The sequence below is a fragment of the Canis aureus genome, chromosome 25 (genome assembly GCF_053574225.1).
Source record: "Canis aureus isolate CA01 chromosome 25, VMU_Caureus_v.1.0, whole genome shotgun sequence".
NCBI lineage: Eukaryota > Metazoa > Chordata > Mammalia > Carnivora > Canidae > Canis > Canis aureus.
In genome coordinates, this window is record NC_135635.1 from 6,973,881 (window position 1) to 6,997,030 (window position 23,150).

Below are 23,150 nucleotides of genomic sequence, written 5' to 3' on the forward strand. Positions count from 1 at the left end.
GGAGATAGTTCTCCATCAGGAAAAATACTCAAGTACAAATTGGAGTATTATAGAGGGGAACTTAAGATGGTTGGACTGGGTAGAGTTTCCTTCCAGTCTTGAGATGTCTGAGGTGACGGATGTCTATTGGGTTTTACTTTGGACATTAGAGTCTGCAGAACATGATTTCCAACCATTCTCACTGTAATTGTATGTGTGTGTGTGTGTGTGTGTGTGTAGGGCCTGGGGACACAATGAAGCAGAAATAGTTTGGACACAAGTTCTGTTTATACAATATACTTTTCCTCTCCCCTTTCCCTCTTTTTCACTCTGTTCCCCCTCAGCTCCTTCTGGGAGGTGATGCTGAGACTGTTCTGGAAACAACAACAACAAAAAAATGTGGATACATGTTGAGGATGGTGGGAAGGAAGAAAAGGCATCACCTTAGCTGGCCTTGGCATTGCTCTACCTGAGTTATGCTAGAATAAAGAGATGACCAGAAGTGAGGCAGGTCCTATCGCGTTCAGCACCCTGTGGACAGAGCTGAAAGATGATGAAGTAAAAAACACCAAGGAAAGGGTGTGCATGCACAAGCTCGTGTATAGCATGGCTGGCACACGCACAGGCCCATTTACTCCAGAGAGTACTACTCCCACATGTGGTTCGCTCTGTGTGTGCTGATTTCAGGAAGAAGAATTTTCTTTCCCTTTTCTGGGAAATCACTTAGCTTTCCATTTCTTTCTAGAAGGAGGGGGAGCTCTGAGCCAATGTCAACAATTAGAAAGCTCGGTTTTGATGACTCCAGGCCTAGCTTGGTGAGCAAGAGCCCCTCTCCTGGGCTCCCCTTCTCCGTGGGGCCCAAGAGGGGCCCCACCACTCAGGCCCTCCCTGGTCCTTAGCATCTGAGGGTGAGTGAACCTCACCTGTACTAGCATGGTGCTGGGGCCCAACGGGTTCCAGAGGGGGTCGAAGAGGAAGCTCAGTGAGTGGTCGTATGGCCTCATTGTGATGGGAAATCCAGCCTTGGAGCTGCACACTTTCAGGGCTGGAAAACACTTTAGAGGTCAGACCTCTTGTCCACGGCTTATCGGATATTTCAGGGTCATAGCTTTATCGCCCTCAGGACTCCGAGGAGGGTTCAGTGAGTGTGGTGGGGTTAAAGAGCCCAGCGGCACTTTGATCCTTGTCTTCCCTGGCTCTGCCCAGCACACCCTGCAGCCACCACCCCGAGAGACTGTTCTGGGCGAGCCTGCCTGGGGATGCCCATTTAGCAAAAGCCCTGGAAGAAGGGGTATGTGTTGTGTGAGCTAACAGACAGACAAGTAGGAGGGGCAGTGGTTGTGGCTTCAATGACTGGAAGGAAACACGTTATCTCCTCACTTCTTGCTAAGGCAAGGTCAGGACTGGGTCACGCTCAGGCAGGGGTTTTGATGTGGGATGCAGTCCCCAGGGGAATGGAAGCCAGGGGCTTTCTGCAGAGTTGAGCTCCTCACCCCGCATCTCCAAGGCTCAGTGCCAGGGGTTTGGGTATTTCTAAAGCAGGGCAGGAGGGGGTTGCTCTGGGGACAGTCCCAGCAGAAGTAATAGGACGTTCTGTGTACTCAGAACATGAATTGTAAGGAGGGGTGGGCGTTGTATGATGTGGCAAAGGTGGCAGTAAGCACTTTTTTTCCACTTGTCCTTTTCCTACCCTGTGCCTTTGCCCCACTTTCCATGCACATGAACTTCAGGCTAAATCTAGGTTAATCTCTCCTGAAAGGACCATCCAGTAGTGCACAGTCGCGTGGGGAGGAGGGGCTAGTCTGCTGAATGGGGTTTGCCCAGTAAGAGGGGCTGACTGGCAGGAAGGGGATCCTGGCTCATGTGTGCCATCCTCTGACTCCGGGAGCCGTGGAAGGAGAAGAGCCATGACGTGCTTCCATCATGACCAGGGGATTGTTCTCTTCCTTGCTCCCTGACTTAGGGGAAGCGGAGGGCATGCAGCGCTCAGGGCTGGGGAAAGGACGAAGCCCTCTCCCTTAGGAAAGGCAGCAGAGGGGGGACTCAGGGACCAGCTGCCTAAGTTCAAAGCCAGGCTCCAGAGACAGCCCACGTCCCTGTGCCTTAGTTTCCCCATGGCTGAAACAAGAATGATAGCAGGGCCCGCCTGCTGAGGTTGTCCTGAGGCTCGAATGAGTGAGCATCCCGGAGAGCTCGGAGCAGGGCTCAGCACAGAGTACGGCGTGGCGGCTGGTGACCGTCGCTGGAGCGGGAGGGGTCAGCAGGAGTCGGGGGAAGCATCTGGGCAGGGAGCTCAGTTTGTCCTTGTTTGGCCCCTGGCCCCACCACTTGGCGGGCCATGGCACCCTGGGCAAGTCACTCAAAGTAGTCTGGACCTCGGCTTTGCCGTCTGGAAAGTGGGACTGCTCCCCACCTCACAGGATTGCCATGAGGCTTCTGTCGGCGGTACGTATAGTGCCTGGCGGCCTGGCACATGGTAGATACTCCGGACACGCTTTTCTTTTTTTTTTTTTAGATTTTATTTATTTATTCATGAGATACATACACAGAGAGAGGCAGAGACACAGGCAGAGGGGGGAGCAGGCTCCATGCGGGGAGCCCGATGCGGGACTCGATCCCGGGACCCCAGGATCACAACCTGAGCTGAAGGCAGATGCTCAGCCACTGAGCCCCCCAGGCGCCCCAAGACACTCTTTTCTTAAGCTCAAGGGTGGCAGTCTACCTGGATCTCCAGTCTGATGTGAAAACCTTAGGGGTTGAAGGCAGGAAAGCAGTGGTCCTTTCTTTTTTTTTTTTTTTAATTTTATTTATTTATTCATGAGAGGCACAGAGAGAGAGGCAGAGACACAGGCAGAGGGGGGAGCAGGCTCCCTGCGGGGAGCCCGACGCAGGACTCGATCCCGGACCCCAGGACCACACCCTGAGCCGAAGGCAGATGCTCAGCCACTGAGCCCCCCAGGCGCCCCAGCAGTGGTCCCTTCTGTACCGGCTCAGCCCTCACCTCAGCCCCCGAGGAGCGCAGGGAGTCTGGGGATCCGTAAGGCCTCGGCCGGAGCCCAGCGGAGTGGTCAGCTGCGGGCTGTGGGCAGGACCAGCAGGGGGAGCAAAGGAGGGCCTGGCTTGGGGGTAAGTGACAACGCGTCTGTCTCCACCAGGTGGGCCACGGCCCTTGGGAGCAGGCCAGCCCGGCTCAGGTTGTTTCTGCTCATTGACCCCCCACCCCGGGCATATTCCCTGGATGTTCCTTGGGGGCTGGCTCGGTGGGCTGACAGTCCCAGGGCCCACGTCTCCGAATTGCCTTGGGCCCTTCCCTTCCCTGCTGGTGGGGGCCTCGGGGAGGCAGAGAAACAAAGGCTGGGGGTCTGGACCTTCCCTGTCTGGGGTTTGGCTTAAAGGCCTTCGCCAGGGTTGGGTCAGGCACCTCCTGCTGGCATCGGGGGAGGGAGGAAGCACACCTGTGTGTGTGTGTGTGTGTGTGTGTGTGTGGCCTGTCTGTCTCCTCGGTAGACAAGCAGGCTGGGTGTGGGTAGGAGTGGGAAGGGTGACTTTCGGGCAGCCCCACCTCAGTGACCCAGCATCTACTACCACATGGCCTCTGGGCCCAGAGTCAGCCCACCTCGAGCCTCTGCTGAGGCCGGGGGCGTGGAGCCGGCTCAGGAAGAGCTAAATGTGGCAGAAAACATCCTGTTTGAAAGCAGTGAGTTGCTGTATTTAACCCCCTGCAGCCCTTGCTCCGCCCACACCCGGTCTGCAGGGACAGGGATCCCAAGCACCTGTCATTTTTTTTTTTGGTTAAGATTTCATTTATTTATTCATGAGAGAGAGAGAGAGAGAGGCAGAGACACAGGCAGAGGGAGAAGCAGGCTCCACGCAGGGAGCCTGATGTGGGACTCGGTCCCGGGTCTCCAGGATCACACCCCAGGCCACAGGCAGTGCTAAGCCACAAAGCCACCCAGGGATCCCCCCAAACACCTGTCTTTGAGGCTGTCCCAAGAGGCCAGGCCCTGAGGTGTCTCTGCAGTACTAGCTGGGGGCGGGGGGGTCCGGGGGGGTCCTTTCCCGGCAATGTGCCAGGCCGCCCTCTGGCTCTGCTCCCCACTGAACATCCCTCAAATCTTGGGGGGGGTGATGATGCCATGGGAGCAGCAGGACTCCCTCAGGAAGAAAGCCCTCCCTCCCTCCAACCCCCTCTGCGTGAAAGAAACAGGGGCACCCACAGCAGGGTGTTGGAGGCTCCTTCCATTTGCCACGTGCTGGGTGCTGCCCCCCACCCGTCCCCGCTGCTCCTCGCTACTCCCTGCCCCAAGGGAGGGCCGGTCCCGGCTGCTGCCTGGCTCCCACGCCCTCACCCCTGCCGGTGACGACTTGGCACCCTGACCTGGAGACTAAAGTCTCTGGAAGGAACCCCGCCTGCTGCTTCCCGGGCTCGTAGAGGACTGGCTGTGAGGGCAGTGTGAGCTGCGGGTAAAGTGTTTCCCTTGTTCCTTCCAGAGGCCTTTTGGTTGGACGCGTCTGTGACCTCCCAGAAGGGCATCCCTGGGCTCAACTGACCTGCCCCCCTGCTCCTTCAGGTGGGTCTTTCCTCATCAGCCACAGCTTCCCTGGCCTTCTGTTGGCCGCGCAGGTGCCGCAGGAGGGAGGGGTCAAGGGGAGGGAGAGAGCGCTACCCCTGCCCCGGGCTTTGCAAATGCGGGTCAGGCCCTGTGTCAGCAGAACCCGCGGTGCCCAGAGCCAGCTGAGACCCAGAGCCAGCTGCAGGCGGGCGGGGTGGGGGCGCAGAAGGGAGGGGCTCGCCGACTCCCAGGCCGGGGCCCCAGGGGACTGTCTAGCCTGGTGATGTTTCCTGCCCAGCTCCAGTCTTCTCTTTCTCTCTCCGGCCCCCCACAGTCTCTGCCTACCATTCCTGGGACGGTCAGCTGTCACGCCATATGTGCCTGGGCCTCTTTTCTGCCTCTAGACTCTAGGCCTGGGCCCTGGTTCCGTGGTAGCAGCAAATAACCCCAAGCGGGGCTAAGTTTTCTCTCAACTCCCCTGAAACGGTCCTGTTTTCTGTGGGCCTCTGGCTGCTGGGTCCAGCCTTCTGTCCGGCCTGACCAGGTCCCGGGCCTCTAACCCTGGCCAGCAGCCCTCCTGATGTCAAGCTCGCCCAGTGGCAGGACAGCACTGTTGCCGTGCTGGGGTGTCCTGTTGCTCCAACTCTCCTGCATCATGACATCTCCAGTGTGCCATGTGATGATGCACACTTGTTGGACTGATTCAACTGGTATTCCCCCCACGCCCACATTTGATTTCTCTTTTTTCCACCAAATCCACCAGATGTTTGGTCGCCTGGATGACACAGACTCTGTAGCAACCTCATGATGATTGAGAGTTGCAACATCTCAGCTGACCTGGGGTTAAGCCACAAGCATCCTAGACAGTTTCTCCTATTGCCCCACGATGGTATTGGGCCTCTGGGATCCCTGCCCACAGCTTGGACTTGGGATGGGCTACAGGGACAATGTTGACAAACCCACAGGCGCTTTTTCTTCTATTTTTAATTGTCTAACAATTGTGCAATGTTGTATATACACAGACGGGCATATAAAACATAACATCGTGTTTTAATAATAATAATAAATAAAAATAAGACGATACCATATACCCACCACTCGAAGAAATAGAATATAGTTATTACATAAGACTTCTGCGTACCTGTCCCCCATCTCAGTCCCTCAAAAGTTTCTGTTAATCATTCCTTTCTTTTTTTTTTTTTTTAAGTCTCTCTCTCTGAATGTGTATATATATAAACATTGCAGTTGAACAAGTATCAGTCTAGCTGTGATGGGGACGGCAATAGTGTCACTATTAGTGCATTACAGTTCCCAGGAAAAGAAAAGCTGAGAGAGGCAGTTCAGGGAGCTACAGCCATCTGTGATCAGGGTTCCCTCTATCACCTCTATCCTTATCTGTCCTACTTTCTTCCTTTGGCTTGAAGCTTTTTGTGAAATTTTAAAAAATTAGGTATTCGCTTTGTGTATTTTGTAATCATAGTTGCTAGAGATACCTCAAGCGGTGGGCTTCTCGGGGCCTCGTTTATAAAGAGAGAGATAGTAACAGCACTTGTCTCTTTGGGTGATACGAAGAGTAAATGGGATAAGACACTAAGGGGCTTTGGTTTGCCAAACCTCAGCTCAGGTTACGTTGGAAAGAAGCTCAGAGCCTCTCCCAAGGGCCCCCCTGGAATCTCCCTCTCTCACCTCGGGGCAGGAGAACACGGCACTGGCTCATAACTGGCTTTCTCTCTTGTGTTTCTTCTGCCCCGAGGGACCCTCCTGCCCTGGGGCCAAGGGGCCACTTAACCCTGCAATGGCCCTTGTGAGGACCCAGAGAAAAGTGGGAGGCAGCAGGCTCTGAAGCATTTTAGGGAGGCCCGAGGAGCTCTGGGCCTGACATCGTGAAGCCGAGGGCTCAATTTGTCTACTGGAAGAGTTAAGTCAGCTGCTTCCTGAGAAGGGCTCCCCAAAGCTATTAGATTTTGTTCCCTCTCTCTTTTCTGTCTCCTCAAGTATGAAATCCATCTCTGGATGCTAATGCCTATTTATACAAGCCATCTCTGAAAGCCAAATTAGTTAATTGTATATGACTCACCTTATTCAGAAGGATGTTCAAATCAATGTGTTACGTTTATACTGGGAGGGGGGGCACAAAGAAGAGGCAACAAGATTTTGATTGCCTTGGTGGCAGGACAGCAGGGACACAGGCCTGTCACTGCTGACCTGTGTGGCTGCGAGGCACTGGGAAGGAAAGAGGCCTCTGCCCTGCTGCGGTTCTGCTACGGAGATGAGCCAATGCTGGTGGTAGGCGTATGTTCACTCATGTAATCCTTCCTCACACCCTGTAAAGAAAACGCCATTCTTCGGGTGAGGGTGGTAGGGCACAGACAGGCTAAACACGTCACCCAAAGTAGCGTGGTAGGCGGCAGGTGCAGCCTGTGAACCCAAACCCTACCATAGAGCCGCTCCACCGCCGGGCCACCGCAGGTCTCTCCAGACTTGGGTTAGGGAGCCCTGCTTCTGCTCCCCAGGGAGTCACGAGGTGAGGGCGCCCAAGAAATCCTGCTCAGGCCTGGGACCTGGGGAGCTGCCCAGCCTCGCCGAGCTTCGGGCACATGGGGGTGGGGGCGCGAAGGATGCTAGCCAGCCCTGGCACTGACTCCAGCGCTGGCCTCGGCCTGCCTGCCATTCTTACAGGGATGGAGGCGACGGCAGCCAGCACTTCCTTGCCTGACCCTGGCGATTTTGACCGGAACGTGCCCCGAATCTGCGGGGTGTGCGGAGACCGAGCCACAGGCTTTCACTTCAACGCTATGACCTGTGAAGGCTGCAAAGGCTTCTTCAGGTGAGTCCTCCCCAAGGGCAAGGGGAAGCAGAGGAAGCAAGGTTTCCCATGAAGACAACCCCTGCATCTCCCGTGTCTCCTTCCTTCCCATGCCCATGGAACATGCCAGCTCTTCCCCACCCTGGGAGTGACAGGGTCTTGGTGAGATCATCTTCCTCCTCCCTTCCCCTCAGCTCCAGCTCTGGCCTCTGCCCCTCTCAGAGATGATGTTTCCGAGGTTGTTGCCTACGTGCCCGTCTTTCCATTACGCCTTGGACCCACGGCCCCCTATCGGAACCTGTGTGTCTGTCCTTCTGGAGTGAACCTCTGAACAGATTGATGATCAGAGGCATGTCCTTGGGAAAACCCCAGAACTTGGCTTCGGAGCTTGTCCTCTGATCCAAATCAAACCATTCCTTGGAACAAGGGAAACTGCACCCTGGCTGGATCTCCATTCTTGATCTGCGCCCATATCTTCACCCATGGCTTGCTGTCCCGGGTTAGAAAGCTCAGGCGATGTCAGCAAAGTGCCAGCATTCCTGTTCAGTCAGGGCCAGTTTCTCTGCCGGCTGCCTCCTCTTTTCTCCAATGAGCCCAGTGTCACAAGTATGAACAGTATGGGGAAAGTACTGGAAAGGCTGGACGCAGGGTGTGCCCATCCAAAGCCAGGAAGGGAGGATGGGAGAGTGATGAATTGCAATACAGGACTGGGAACCATGAGAAACGTGGGCTTGGCATATATTGGAGAGAGAGCAAGAGGGAGGATTGTGGAAAAACTTATCAAAAAGAGTGCTTCTGTATAATAGTCTTAATTGGAGGTGGATAAAAAAAAAAGAACAGGGCTTTGGCCACCAAGAGAGGAAAGAGTGAACCAAGTCCAGGACAGGGATGCTGAGGTCGGCCTCATTCTCTGAACCGAAGGGCTCACCCAGTGGCTTTGAGGGCAGAGTGAATCAGAGCCTGGGACTTGTACGATGCCCGCCCCCCCCGCCCCCCCGCAACTCCGGGACTCGTGGGCCATCTATGAACACAGCCCGCAACCCACCTGCCCTCTGTCCCGGGAATCAGCAGGCCTAGAGTTTCATTGCCTTGAGCAATCGCTGGGCAGCGGGGTTTCTGTGGGTGCTAATTGACTGGCCTGGCGCGGGTTGCCCGCTTGGCTTCCTGGCAGGCTGCTCCCCAGCTTGGGGAACCAGACTGGCAGCATCGCTGGCTCAAGATCCTGTTGCCACGTCTCTCATTCCTGGGCACTTCCTGCAGAGTGGGCCTTCCAGAGCCCAGGTGCCACCTGGACCCTTTTCTGCAGGTAGAGAAGGGGGGTGGGTACACCCATGAGGGCTGCTTCTTATCATAAAAGGAGTCAGAAATGTGTGGGCTAGGGAGCTGACCGTGCCATTGTATGTCCTTGCTCAAATCTTTCAACTTCTCTGTTTCAGTCACCTCAACTAAGCACATGAGTTTGATATCTGACCCCTTTCATACATATATAGTATTAATCTGAGGATTGATGAGATGACATGTATAAAAGTGCCTTAAAAGACATAAAGTAGGGATCCCCAGGTGGCTCAGCGGTTTGGAGCCTGCCTTCGGCCCAGGGTGTGATCCTGGAGTCCTGGGATCAAATCCCACATCGGGCTTCCTGCTAGAGCCTTCTTCTCCCTCTACCTGTGTCTCTGCCTCTCTCATATGTGTCTCTCATGAATAAATAAATAAAATCTTAAAAAAAAAAGACATAAAGTATAGGGGTGCCTAGGTGGCATAGTTGGTTAAGTGACCAACACTTGGTTTTGGCTCAGGTTCTGATCTCAGGGTCATGAGATTCAAGCCCTGCATCAGGCTCAGCGCTCAGCACAGTCTGCTTAAGACTCTCTCTCCCTCTTCCTGTGCCCCTCTTCTCTCTCTCTCTCTTAGATAAATAAATCTTTTTTAAAAAGACATAAAGTACAATATGTTATTTTCAAGCTTGATGGGTCAATACTTATGTCCTTAATGGGACACTGCCCTAAGAAAATAAACACAAGTGTCTCCAGCCATCGCTCTTCTTTTGTTTTTTCTTTCACACACTCACTCACCAGATCTTAATGAACATCTGTGATCAAGGCACTGGGCTAAGAGCTGGCAATATGATGACTCTCACCAAAGGCCCTATGTCACCAGTCTGCAACCCAAAGGTCTCCAACAGTTCTTGGGGCTGTTTGGTTAATCCAGAGACTCATGCCCCCAATTCCCTTTTTCCAGGCCACCTATCCATGGGGTTCAGCTCTGGGAGATGGAACTCTTAGGTGGCTGCTTATGGGGTAATGACATATTGGAAGTCAGTTCCTCAAGAGTGGCTCCAATCCCCATGCACCTGTGCTTCCTGCCCTTGGACACACTACTAGGCCCCGAATCCTTGAGACAGGACCATGTTAGGCATCTGGGTGGAGAGAGGACAGGTTCCCTTATGCCCAGGGTCAGGTGTGGGAAATGGCCAAATGGACAGGGACCGTATGTTTGCACATCCATGTCACCACAGTGTGGCTCTGATGCCTGTGGTCACATTATGCTGTCACTCACCCTCGGCCCCTCCTTCCAACAACCCCTACATGAAAGTGCTGGCATTATGGGCAGCCTGCTATTTGTCTTGTTACCCTGTCCTTATCCACCTTATATCTTTCCTGTCCCTGCCTTGATGACTGGGCCAGGCTGCACTTTCTGAAAAGTCAACATCTCTTATTGTTTGTCTTGATCTTGTTTGATAAACACACACACACACACACACACACGATTGATCTTCATTATTTCAGGGATTCTGTATTTGCAAACTTGCCCACCTATTAAAATTTCCTTATAATCCCCACATCAATGCTTGCAGCATTTCTGTGGTCATTTCTGGACAAGCTCAGAGTGATGAAAAATTCAAGTCCCCTGGTGCACACATTCCCAGGCAAGACGGAACAAGGTGATATTCCGCCTCCTTGTTTCAGCTGTCATGCTACAAAAGAGTGTCCTTTTCATGGGCTGTCTAGAGCCACAGTTTTTGTGGTTTTTTGCTTTCTGATGGTTATCTCACTAAGACGGCCCTAAGCATGGTGCCGAAGTGCTGTTGAGTGCTCTTAAGCACAAGGAAGCTTCAACGTGCTTTGTAGAGAAAACCTGTGCTTAAGAAGCTTCTTTCAGACATGAGCTATAGTGCTATTGGCCAAGTTCAGTGTTCATGAATCAACAACGTATATTACATAAGGCATCTTTAAATGGAAAACACACATGAAACAAGGTTATGTATTGCTTGATTGATGAAAATGTTGTGACCAGAGACTCGCAGGAGGCTAACCCTGGGAACAGTGGTTCCGGATGTGGTAGTTCTGTGTTCATGTTGACTTCACAGAACCAATGTGCCAATGAGAGGAATCCACTAAATATACACACTTGCTCCTCTTTTCTCCCCAATTGCCCTGCTTCTCCTTTGCTTCAACCAAATTCTATTCAGTGTTTTTCTGTTTTAGTCTAGTTCAAATAGAACCCTCTTGTCCCTTCTGTCTGTTTGCGAAACCCTGATCCCAGGAAGAAAGGTCTATACCGGTGGGAGGTACCTTCTCTGTCAGACTCCGCAACCTTAGAAACACAAAGATAAGTTCAACCATGCCCTTGCTCTCAGGGAGCTCACTCAGCCCTTTCATGGTCATTCTCAAGGAAAAAGCATCCCTTCATGCTGAGTCACGGATGATTTTCCCAGCCCTGGGGACCAGTAATCCCATTTGACCATTCATTGTTTGGTTTGACTTCGAAGAGAGTCAAACTAACCTGCCTGAGGATCTACTTGTGGTCATCCCAGCAGATCCAAAACTCATAATCAAACCAAAACGGGATTAGGAAGGTTGGACAGAGACCAGGTTCTATTGATCTATGATCAGAAATTAGAGACCATCATGGGCCAATTCCTCCTATAAGTTATTTCATGCTCTTTCTGCCTCCTGCTTCTCTGGAACAGATGGACATCCTCAGGGAAAAAATGATATTTCCAGTGTGAATAAAACATTGGCATAGGCAGGCTTGTAAAAGGCTATGTGTCCTGGTTATGTTAACACCAGCACATAAGGGCCAGAGGGGAGAAGTATGTAGGTCTACTACAAAGTGGATAGTGGGGTGATCTATGGATATGAATGAATCTCGGGTCATGGGTGGCTTAGTCCAGGCTCTAATATAAAGGGAAAGGTATAAAGGACAGAGAAGAAAATAAGAGGGACCTCTCTGATGAAGAGAGTGAAGATTGAAGAGGTGGTCCTGGAAGGCAGGATTGAGAAACAGATCTAGCGTTTGCCTCTTCTGCGTGTCTTCTCCCTGCCTGTTGATACCTCCTTCATCCAGACCCTGAAGCCGTGCACTGCAAACATCAAGCCAACAAATACAGTGTGGAGAAATGCTTTCTCGTTTGCTGGCCCCGAGGCTCTCAGGGACCTCATTAACTATGAGTTCTGTGGAGTGCAGGGGGCAAAAGGGAGGCTGGTAAGGATCTGGGAACAGGAGGAATGTCCTGGCTTTCAGGAAGGCCTGATACTTCACATCCCCTTCAGGATGTGAAGGGGAGCAGAGAAATGGGGGAGATGTCCAACGACTTCAGACTCCAAGTGCTCACCAGCACTGGAGGAAACAGAGAGGAGAGAGGAGGAGCTGCCCAGGGCATTCTATGGGCACAAGTAAATGAGTCACCACGAAGTCAGTGTTGCTGGAGAAAACTTTGTCCATTCAGCTTGGCAGCCGGCCCCCTTCCGTGGCAGCTCAAGGCTGTGAATGAAAGAGAACAAGGAAGGTTATCTGTGGATGGGCCCAGAGGAGTTTTGGAGGCTTGAGCAGAGGAGGCCAGAATATTTGAATAGGAAATGTCACTGGGGTTGTCAAGAAAGGTAGCTGCAAGCGTGTGAAGAAGGTCTTCTGTATCTTTGGGAACTCAGCACTTTCAGCAGGGCTCACTGGTGTGAAGTCACTCTCAGCACACCTAGGGGGTCCTCTCTGTGCTATGGCATTATAGGGCCAGCAGAGAGGACCACCAGGGCTTACCCCACACTCCCAAACCACCCATCTCAGGGACTGCTTCTATCCCAATGGCTTTGTCCTAGAGGAGACCTTCAAGCAGCCTCTGCTGCATGCTCTTGGATTTTTTTTTTTCTTTAATTTACTTGGGAGAGAGCAAGCTCACAAGAGAGCACAAGTAGGGGACAGAGGGAGGAAAGGGCAGAGGAAGAGGGAAAAGCAGGTTCCTCGCCGAGCAGGAAACCTGACGCAGGGCTCGATCCCAGGACCCTGGAATCATGACCTGAGCTGCAGGCCGACACTTAACTGACCGAGTCACCCAGGTGCCCTGGACTTTAGGGGGCATGTTTGGACTGCTGCTCTGGCTTGGATTGGGATATGGTAAATTCATGCTGAGGACCATTATTGGGGAGGAATACCGGAAGCTTTGGAATCAAACAGATCTCAGTTCTGATCCCATCTTCACACTTACTAGCTGTGTGACAAGAAGCAAGTGATCTAACTTCCCAGCGCCTTTCCCTGTCACCTGTAGGGTAGGGATAGAGCCTACCTGCACGGCTACTGGGTGCGTCGGAGGGAATGCCCGAAGTCCTGGCGCAGAGAGCTCTCAGGAGGTGCTCGCTGTATCCTTGTCCTTCCGTAGTGCTTGTGTCTGAGAGCAGAAGTCCTTTTCTCTCCTCTAACACAGAACCTGAATGTGTGTGTAAATAACCCCTGAGTATGGTTTAAAAAGCAGCAGCAAATAAATAGTTCAAAAGGACATCTAAGCGAAGCGTACGTCGTCTCTACCCCATTCTCACGTCCCTACCTCCTCCCGAAGCTGTCGCTGTGACCAGCTCATTGTGTTCACTTCCAAACTCTTTATATAAAAAAGCGTGTGTCTGGGTTCACGTGGTGTGCGCGCACACTCACACCTGCACAGGACGATGGGAGTACACAGTCCTCGCCCTCTTGCATCTTGCTCTGACCTACTACAGAATGTTTGCTCGGTCTAGTTCCCGGGTCCACGTTCTTCCTCTGTCCTTTCCACAGCCCCATCGCTTTGTGCAGATGCACTATGGTGTAACGGACCCTTCTCTTTTGATGAGCATTCAGGCTCCGTCCTCTGCTTCTCCGTACAGGGCTGCAGTGACCACCTTTACGCACGTGCCTTTGGGCCCGTGGACTGATTTATTCGCATGATGAATTCCTGGAAGTAGATTTGCTGCCTTAAAGGCTCCGAGTGTTTTACATGTTGCCAAACTGGCCTCCAAAAAAAAGGCCTCGTGCTCTTTACCATAGTGTTAAAGTAGCTTCCTTTATGGTTGGTTTTTAAGCCCCCCCCCCCCCCACTGGGGAAGCCCTTGATGCTGCCACATACAAATGTGCCATGTAGGTCCCACCTATCAGACCATGTAGGCCTTTCACAGAAGGCACTCCATCAGGCTCTGGTATCCAGATACTCAGAGTGGCAGTGGAGACAAAGCCAGAGCTGGCACTGGGCCCCAGGCTTGGGTTTTATAAGGTGTGTCTCTGACGATAGGGCCACCTACCCAGGCTGGAGACCCTGGCCCCAGGCACTTCATGCTTCTGTGAATAGCCTGTCTGTCATGTTTTGATGAATTGGTCAATGTCCTCTCTCACCCCTGACTTTCTAGAAACTGTGTTTATATTTAGTCCGGTTGCACCACCCCAACCCCTCCTTCCTGAGCTGGGATATAATTGCCAACCACCCAGAGGATGACAGGGTCCAGGCTCAGAGAGCAGCTAAGGCAATGCGCTCCCATGGAAACTCGCAGCTCTTGTTTCTCAAAACCAAACCAGCTCACAAGCAATTAGCATTGGGAGGAAGGCAGGGCATGGGGTGTGGATCTTCGGGACAAAGCACAGAGCCAGAGCTGGCCCATCTGCCTGCCCTGACTCCTCACGGGCAGAGGCTAGATGACAGCCACATGCGTGGAAGTGCCCCTAGAAGGCGGGAGAATGGGGAAGAACTGGGCCCCAGAGCCCACGGGACCCACAGCCCTGGCAACTATACTGGGCTGGACGCACCTGAAAGCTGGTTTGGGGGAGGACCTGGGTCTGCCTGCTGGAGCTGGTGAGGGAGCTTTCCATCCCCTGAACACTGATCGACACTCCAGAGTGTGACAGCTCTTCGTGCTCGCTAACCTCCATCTCCCTGGGTACAACTCCGGGGTCTTTTCTCTGATTCTGTATCTAGAGGAGCCAAGGAAGAGCTTGGTATAATTAGTATAGTATGAAAAAATTAGTATAATTTTTCATAATAATAATTTAAGAGCTCCATAAATTTACAGGCTGCTTTCTGCATCACTCAAATAGCGTGGAGACGTGTTGCACAGTTGGTGGGCTTTGGGACGAAGTATGGCAAAGGGTGAAGAGCACACACCTGTGTGGCATTCTTACCCTAGATCTGAGCCTTGCTGTGGGGATAGTGTACCTGGCCAGAAGGACTTTTAGCATTTTTTTTCTTCCTTCCTTTCCTCCCCTCCTCTCCCCTCCCTCTCCCTCCCTCCCTCCCTCCCTCCCTCCCTTCCTCCCTTTCTTCTCTTTCTCCTCCTCCTCCTTTGCCTCTTAGTATTCATGAGCTCCCTTCCCTTCTGTAACTGCAAAGCTGGAAGCAAGGACACTGGTGTTTTTCCTCCCAGTATTTTCTTTTAAGCCAGCCCTGCATTTTGGGGGATTCCTACCCAACCAACCTCATTGGAGTCCATTCCTGTTGTCAGGCAAAGCTGGGCTGAGTGGCCACCTCCAACTCTTCTATGTGTGGAAGCCTGGGCTGGGCTTCAGATTTACAGTGAGGAAAACAAAAGAAAGGTGGTGAAGTGCCACAACCTCTTTCTGAGCAACCTTGCAGCTGGGGAGATGCCCACCCGTGAGAGTCAGAGACAGGCGCACTAGAGCCCACGGACAGAGCAATAGACGTGGGGGATGCGGGGCTGCCTCCCAGCTGGGGCGTCAGGAAACTCTTGGCCCCCAGCGCAGGATTGGTGGGATGCTCTGGCTCATGTGTCTGGAGGTGCTCCTTTTGGTCCCCAAAGCCCTGGAGAATTCACAGGAAGAGCTCTGAGCCAGACAAGACAGCGGGTGGGAGGATAGGACCGACCCTGAGCTCCTGGGCAGAATGCCTGGTTGTAAAAAAACAAAACAAAACAAAAAACCAACAAAAAAAAAAAAGGGAAATGAGAGTTTACTCTGAATTAGAAACTTCTGGCCTTTGAGTAAGTTTAGAGAGTTACGGGCATTCTGGGACCTGAACATTTGTGGTAACAGCCAGAGCCTCAGAAACCATGAGTGGGAAGGAGTAAAGGGGTGAATCAATCTCATGTCCTGTGGTGATGGTAGCCTCTCATTTCGGGGTAGCCAAGGTACCTCCATATTTGCCTGTCCCTCTGGAGAGCGGCAATAGATGGATGGAGGCCCAAGGAGAAAGGCTGTCTGTTTCCATAAAGGTAGACAAAAGCCTGATACAGTCTCTGGGCAGTCACCACAGGGTGGGTGTGGCGTTGGTGGGCTGGACTCTACCCCAATAGCTTTATGTTATCCCACCTTCCCACATAGACCCATCTACTGGGGTGGGGCGGGGAGTGGGGGTGCCCTTTGGGTCAGGAAACAGGTAACAGGAAAGTGCTGGGGGCCCAGGTCCCAAACCAAGAGCAGCCACCTCATGGGCCTTGAGCTGTTGGCCTGTGGGCTCCATTTCATTGAGCAGCTTGAGTTTCTAGGGATGAGAGCGGTAGGCTCCAACCAAGAAGCCAAAAGCTGAGCCTCACATCTCCAACAGCCAACGGGGGAGCCTTCACTTCTTGCCAAATCACCTCACTGATGAGTTTCCTCCCCTCGGTAGTCTCACCTATAAAACGAGGACATACGCCAATAGTCTCTTGGGAGTCTGATTGCCTGTGACTGCTGCAGGTCATTTCTATGTTCTCTTCTCCTCCAGCCCATGGGTCAAGTTGGTTTGCTCCCCTTCTGTCCAGGTCAACTGATGAGTATGTTTGCCCTAAACCCCGAATGTCTTCTAGCGAATGTGAACAGTGAAGAAACATAACCAAGAAACATAACTAGTGTGTGACCGGCTCACCTCTGAGAGAGGGAAATGGTTGGGCCTGGGCTTTTACTTAAAGACTTGAGCATCTCCTCGGAAGATGCTGCTGCTCACAGAGAAAGGGATTTTGCTACCATCTTTCCCCAACCAAATCCTGTCACTTGTTCCAGGGCAAAAAAAAAAAAAAAAAAAAAAGTGGGGCCTGCACCTGCTAGGGCTGGGAAGAGTATGAGGAACCTCTAGGACATGGGAAGCTTCCCAAAAGTCCCATGGGGTGCAGTGTTCAAGCTTGCTCATGCACGCATGGGCACACGTGTATGTACACGCGTGCACACGTGTGATTTTACATAGGATACCAGGGGCCCTGGGGGTACCGGCTTCGTAGCTAAGAGCCTGTGGTAGGTCTCTGTCCTGGCAAAGCCCTTGTTTCCTCTGCCTCTCAAAAGGCCAAGGCCAGACCTGAGGTCTCCCACCCACTCATCTGGCCTTTTCTCTCTGGGTGTGTTATCTGGATGCCTCAAGCTATAGTTGGGGCCCTTTCTCCCTTCTCCATGCACCTGCGCACGTGTCTGTCCCTGGACCGGGGATGCTCTAGTCATAGATCTCCAGACTCTGGATGACTTAAAGCCTCCACCAGCGTCCTCACCTCCCCAAGCGGCTCCCTAGAAGCAGTGAGGGCTGCTCTGCAGATTTTCATATTTAAAAAAAGTTTCACTAGGTTAATTCACTCACGTTTCCTGTGTAATTAAAAAAAAAAAAAAAAGAGCGTGGGAAGTAGAGTATCATAAAAGTAAATCAGGGGCGCCAGGCTGGCTCAGTTGGTACAGCAGGTGACTCTTGATCTCAGGGTCATGAATTCAAGCCCCACATTGGGTATAGAGCTCACTTTAAAAAAAAAAAAATAGAGTCCCATGTCAGGCTCCCTGCGTGGAGCCTGCTTCTCCTTCTGCTGTGTCTCTGCCTCTCTGTCTTTCTGTCTCTCTGTCTCTGTCTCTCTCTCAAAAATAAATAAAATCTTTTAAAAAATAAAAAATAAAAGTAATAATAAATCCTTTCAAATCTTAAAAAAAAAAAAAAAAAAAGGAAATCAAAGCAATGATGGGAGCAGAGTAGCAGGGAAAGAAGGAGGAGGCACCCAGAGTGTAGAGGTGGGGAGTGGTGGCTGCTGAGGGGGCCTAGGGCTGGGCCCCACGTCCTCTGTGGGAGACATGGAGACCCAGGCGGTGGGGGGGTTGTGGGCAGGGCTCGGGGGTCCCAGCCCCTGCAGGCAGCCAGGGCTGAGACTGGCAGGTGGGTGACCCGGAGGTGGCATGTGCTCTCTCCCCGGGCAGGCGAAGCATGAAGCGGAAGGCGCTGTTCACTTGTCCCTTTAACGGGGACTGTCGTATCACCAAGGACAACCGCCGCCACTGCCAGGCCTGCCGGCTCAAGCGCTGTGTGGACATCGGCATGATGAAGGAGTGTGAGTGTTCCGGGCCCAGGGCAGGGGTGGCCCGGGAGGGGGACCGTTTGAGCTGCTCTTCGGGCAGCTTTGGCCCCACCGGGCTGCGTGCGGCTCCCCTGGGGCTACAGGCACCCAGAGCCTGGAGCTGGGGCGCTGCGGCCAGGACAGCAGGGTCAGAGGCCCCAAGGGGGTCCTGCGAGCCTCTTGGGGATCTGTGTCACAGAGTCCTGGGAGGGGCCTCACCCTCTCCCGTGTGACCCATCTCCCAGATGGGTCCTCCTCCAGGACGGCGTCACTATTCTCACCTCCCTGTTCCTCGACCTCCCGGGAAAAGGCAAGGCCCAAGGACCCAGGGTTCTTTGGACTTTGGGAGAGTGAGCTGCTGAGGCTGGGGAAGGGCAGGAGTGATGGAGAGAATAAATATGCAGAGCCTGGCTGGCATCGGGTGCCACCCTGCCCCAGCCTTCCAGCCACTCTGGCCCCACGGGCAGATCTGGGGGCTGGAGACCAGGGAAGACCAGGGGGAAAGAGCCTGTGAGGGGGAGCACTGGACTCTAGGATGACCCTCTGGATCCAGATGGAGAGAGAAGGGCGGTCCTATAGGACATCCTGTCCAGCTCTGGGGTCGGAGGAGAGGACGAATGGCAGATTCATTTGTTCCAACCCTCAGTTAAAAACAACCCCTGGACTTTGCATCTGAGCTCTGGTACAGTTACTTGGTAACCAGAACAGCCATCGAATTCAGTAGCGCCTAGGAGGGGCTGGTCAGGCCCTCCCTGGGCTGGAGACCAGAGCTGTGGGCCGGCCTGGGCACAGGTGCCCTCTGCACACCCGGCCCCCCTGCTGCCTCTTGCTCACTCCTGTCTGCAGTCTGCACACTGATCCCGTCCTTGGCCCTGGGACAGGGCTTATGCCCCGCTAAGCTGCGGACCTGAGGAGGCTTAGGAAGGGCGCTCAGATGCAGGCCCTCCTGGCTATGGGGCTATTGCTTTGGGGGGTGAGGGAAGCAGGTACAGGGAAGATACGTCCAGAACAAGGGAAGAGTCACAGGACAGGGCTCAGGGGATAGAAAATTTCCTCCTTGTTGGAAAGAAAAATTCTCTGTTGTTGGGGAACAGAGGCAGGTTACCCTCTGGTGGGTCACAGCCCTTCACTCCTGATCCCAGCTCCCCAGTCAACACTGGCAGGCCTTGGAAAAGTTTCCAGGCTGTTGTTCCTCCTCGCCCCCACAGTAGTGCGCAGGCCTGGACATGCTGATCTCTCCTAGCCCGGTCCCCTGCCCCGCCCGACTCCTGTGTTTATCCTGGAGCAGAGGAGGCCGAGGCCTGGTGCTCATGGGGCTCCTCACACATTGGCTTAGTGCGGCCTGCTGTGTGCGAGGCCCTAGGGTGGCCACAAACAAGATGCGGGGTGCACAGCCCCTGCTCCTACCCCGAGGGGCACACGTTCTCCTGGCTCTGCGGCTCCTGCCAACCAAGAACGGTGCAGTTCCACCACTGGGAGTCAGTAAGACTCTGCCCCAGAAGTTCTGGTCGGGGCCAGCCTCACTGCTGTCCCAGAGGCTCCTTTCCTACGTCTCAGGAGGAAGGGGATGTTCTAACAACTCAGAATGGGAAGAACACTTAGAAATCATCTGGGAGTGACAAAGGTAAAAATATCAGGATCGGGGTCAGAAAGCAAGTCTCCATGCCTGCTTCCAGATCTCCCCTGGTCCCCAAAGCGAACACTGCACCGCTGGCGATGAACAGGTTTTGGGTGCGTCCGGTGCCCCTGCCCATGAACACCATGTGCTGAGGGGGGCCAGCAATCCCGAAGTAGACGCCCACCCCCAGCCCCCGACATCTCTGTGCTCCAGCCACCCCAGACACAGCCCCAGTCTTCCCCAACAGAGCCCTGGGCCCCACCCCGCCATCTGCCCGGGGCCGCCCTGTGTCCCCCACTCTCAGGGTGCCAGTGCGGGGACCTGTAGTCTGGGCCCCAGAGCTCCAGTTAAATGAAAACCTTGAGCCAGCACTAGGCTCGTTCTTTCCACTACTCGAAGGGAAGGTCCTTCGGGAAAGGCTATGGTTCTCTGCCTCGCGCTAGCCCAGCTTAAAGGCGTCTGTCAGAATGGTCTGGGCCTCGAGCTCCCTAGGAGAGCTGCTCATGTATCATGTGGGCCGTGGTTGCCTTGAGGCTCAACCTCCCAGAGACAATTTTGTGTCAACATTTGTAAAACCACAGGACACCCCAGGGCTCCCTAGGAAGGGAGCTGCAAACGCAGGCTGCCTTCTGGCAGGGGTTAGAGAAGGGCCCTTCCCTAAAGGAAGCCCAGGAAGGGAAGGGAATGGGTCTGAGGACAAATGTTTATCGAGCGCCTACCCAGTGCCAGATACTGCATGGAGCACGCGAGCTTTCTTATCAGATTCTCACAGGAATCCCTAAATAGGTAAATACTTCTGTTGTTTCTTTCATAGATTAGGGGAAGCTCCGAGGAATTCAGATTTCATGCTTCTAAGCTACTAAGATGGTCTCTTTGCTTCCAAAGGCCCACCCCCAGGGGCCAGGGCTCCTCCACTGCCTGCTGCCCTCAGGGATGGGCTCCAGGGACCGTTTCCATCCAAGACTCCCTTTCTCTCTCTTCAAGTCTTAGATGACTTGACCTTGTCCATGGAGCCTGAGACATTTCATGGTCAACTTCTTGCTTCTTGGTGGCCTGTCCTGCATAGAAACACCTATATGTTCCTTTGCTTAATGTTTTTACAGATGTAGGTCTTTCCTACTCCACATTAGCACAGCACCTGGCCCAATGCAGCTGCTCAATAAATACGTGTTGAATGACTAAATATTAGCTCCCTGTGATGCTTCTTTGCATCTCTACATCTCCCACTGGTCTACAGGTCCGGAATATCTCCCAAATCTGATATTGTCTATGTCATTCATTTGGAAACACGTTATATTCTCTTGTCTGATGTTGCCCTTAGGCCACCTGGGGCAACTTGAAGTGTTTTTAAGTTGTTCATGCTTCCAGATCTTGACTTCCAACCGCAATTCTAGACTTCATGAAACAGAGAGCATCTTGCATGGGAATAAATGTGTGCAGAGTCATATTTGCGCTCAGCAAGGACCTGAGAAGGAAGGCAAAGAAGCTACTGAACAGCCCGCCCTATGGGTCTCACGAAGTCCTTGGACACAGCTCCTGTGCTTTATTCATTGGAGAGCCCTTCAAATGCTCTTTCAGAACCTGTGTGCTCTTCTCTACTGCAAAACAGGTGTCCTCCTACAAGATAGTAATGGCATTCTCAGTAGCAATTCATTGAGAAAACGATTTTTTAAATTTTTCTTATTAAATTAGTAGCTCCCTTAAAAAAAAAGACTTATTTCATAAATCACAGCAGCATCTGCACATGGGAGAGACTTATGATTTAGTCTTCAGACACCATTGCCTGGAGGGAGGCCGGTGGATTGGCAGCCCTGTTAGAAAATGCCAGATCTCAGCATTTCTTTCTCTAGTACTGCACGCCGGATGGCAGTCACTGTTTGATACAGGGATTGAGAGGAACAATGTCATAAGGTTAACCTTGAATCTTCTTAACTTTTGGAGCAAATCATTTACAAACTTTGCTACTTTATTTTTTTTTTCATACTCTTCAGATGGATTGGAACACTTTGTGTGTTCCATGGCTGAGGACAAGAGTCCTACTGAGCAACCATAGCCAATTATAATCAGAGGGGGTATGGGGCAATAGTTACAACCATGAACTCTAGAACTGTAATGCCCAGGCCTGGGTACCAGCTTCAGCACGTGTTAGCCGTGTGACTTTAAGCAAAGTGCGTAGCCTCTGGGGCTCAGGTCCCTCATCTGCAAAATGGGGATAATTGCACCTGCGCTAAAAGGTTGTTATGAGGACTAAATATATGTAAGCTAATATTTAAGAAGCATTTAGCAGAGTGCCCAGTACATTAAAAATTCTATTTTTGGGATCCCTGGGTGGCGCAGCGGTTTGGCGCCTGCCTTTGGCCCAGGGCGTGATCCTGGAGACCCGGGATCGAATCCCACATCAGGCTCCCGGTGCATGGAGCCTGCTTCTCCCTCTGCCTGTGTCTCTGCGCCTCTCTCTCTCTCTCTGTGACTATCATAAAAAAAAAAAAATTCTATTTTTAATCCATTTTTATTAATATGATTTTTTTTTCTTACATAAAACTTGACCACCAGGATTTCCAGCTCCCCAGCAGACTAGAAGATAACTGCTAAGGGGAAGAAAGGTCCCCTTCTACAGGCAGGCACCCATAAGAAGAGACAACACGTAGCTTACCAGAGAGGGGGAGACCGAAAGCGATGCAAAGGAGCACAAGAGCTCCAGATCATAGCAGGCTGAGTCATACGGTGCATGGACACAGCCCTGTACAATTCTGAGGTCATAACCTTGTTCCTGCAAAGTCCAGTAATTGTTCTGAATGATACCTCTGAATCACCAAGAAAAGGTTATACAATGTTACAGGTGTTCTGTTATAAGAACCTTATTCTATCTTGAAAATATTTCAGTCGCAATTATGTAAATTGAAAGGGTAAGCTGGGTTCAGTTCCCCAGCGGACAGGCATTTGATGTGTGCCATCCTCACATCGTAAGGCACATGTAGTAGTGCACTTCTCCCTGTCATTTTCTGAGCAAAGGACGATGGCTAGAGCTTCGTAGGTATGATCAGTGTGGATGTGTTGGGTGTCCAATCTCTCAGACTATTGAGCAAACACCATGGCCAGGAAGCCTCGCTGGGCTGGCCATTAAGGGGGAAACACAGGGAGCCTATAGTTCTAGTGAAAGATCTGAAAAAAAAAAAAAAAGAAAAGAAAGATCTTGAACGTCCTAGTTTCTCTCTATATGGGCATTTATTGGAGCCTGTACTAACCAGAAATATTACGGAGTGGAAGACACTTGGGTGCCAATGTGCGTGGGAAAGACAGGACATACCACAGAAATAAGAAATGAAAGCTCAGTACAGATCAGGGCAATCCAGAAAGGCTTCATGGTGAAAGAGGGCTATGGGTTGGATGCTGAAGAAAGGATAGAACTCGGGACACCTGGGCGGCTCAGCGGTTGAGCGCCTGCTTCGGCCCAGGGTATGATCCTGGAGCCCCAGGATCGAGTCCCATATCAGGCTCCCTGCGTGGAGCCTGCTTCTCCCTCTGCCTATCTCTTTATGTGTCTGTCATGAATAAATAAATTAAAATATATATATATATATATATATATATATATATATATATATATATATACATAAAAGAATAGATAGAACTTGCACAGCTGCTGGGGAGGGAGGGCCCAGCTGGACAGG

General features: G+C 52.3%; 1 protein-coding gene across 2 annotated transcripts in view; it reads left to right on the plus strand.

The window, feature by feature from the left end:
• VDR (vitamin D receptor) overlaps positions 1-23,150 on the plus strand; it is a 56,728-nt gene that overhangs the window by 17,082 nt on the left and 16,496 nt on the right. For both annotated transcript variants that reach the window (XM_077870311.1, XM_077870312.1), the window contains 3 exons: positions 4,471-4,550; positions 7,212-7,359; positions 17,725-17,855. In XM_077870311.1, the coding sequence (XP_077726437.1) occupies positions 7,214-7,359; positions 17,725-17,855 (277 nt within the window). In that variant the 5' untranslated portion in view covers positions 4,471-4,550; positions 7,212-7,213. The remainder of the gene's footprint in view (positions 1-4,470; positions 4,551-7,211; positions 7,360-17,724; positions 17,856-23,150) is intronic.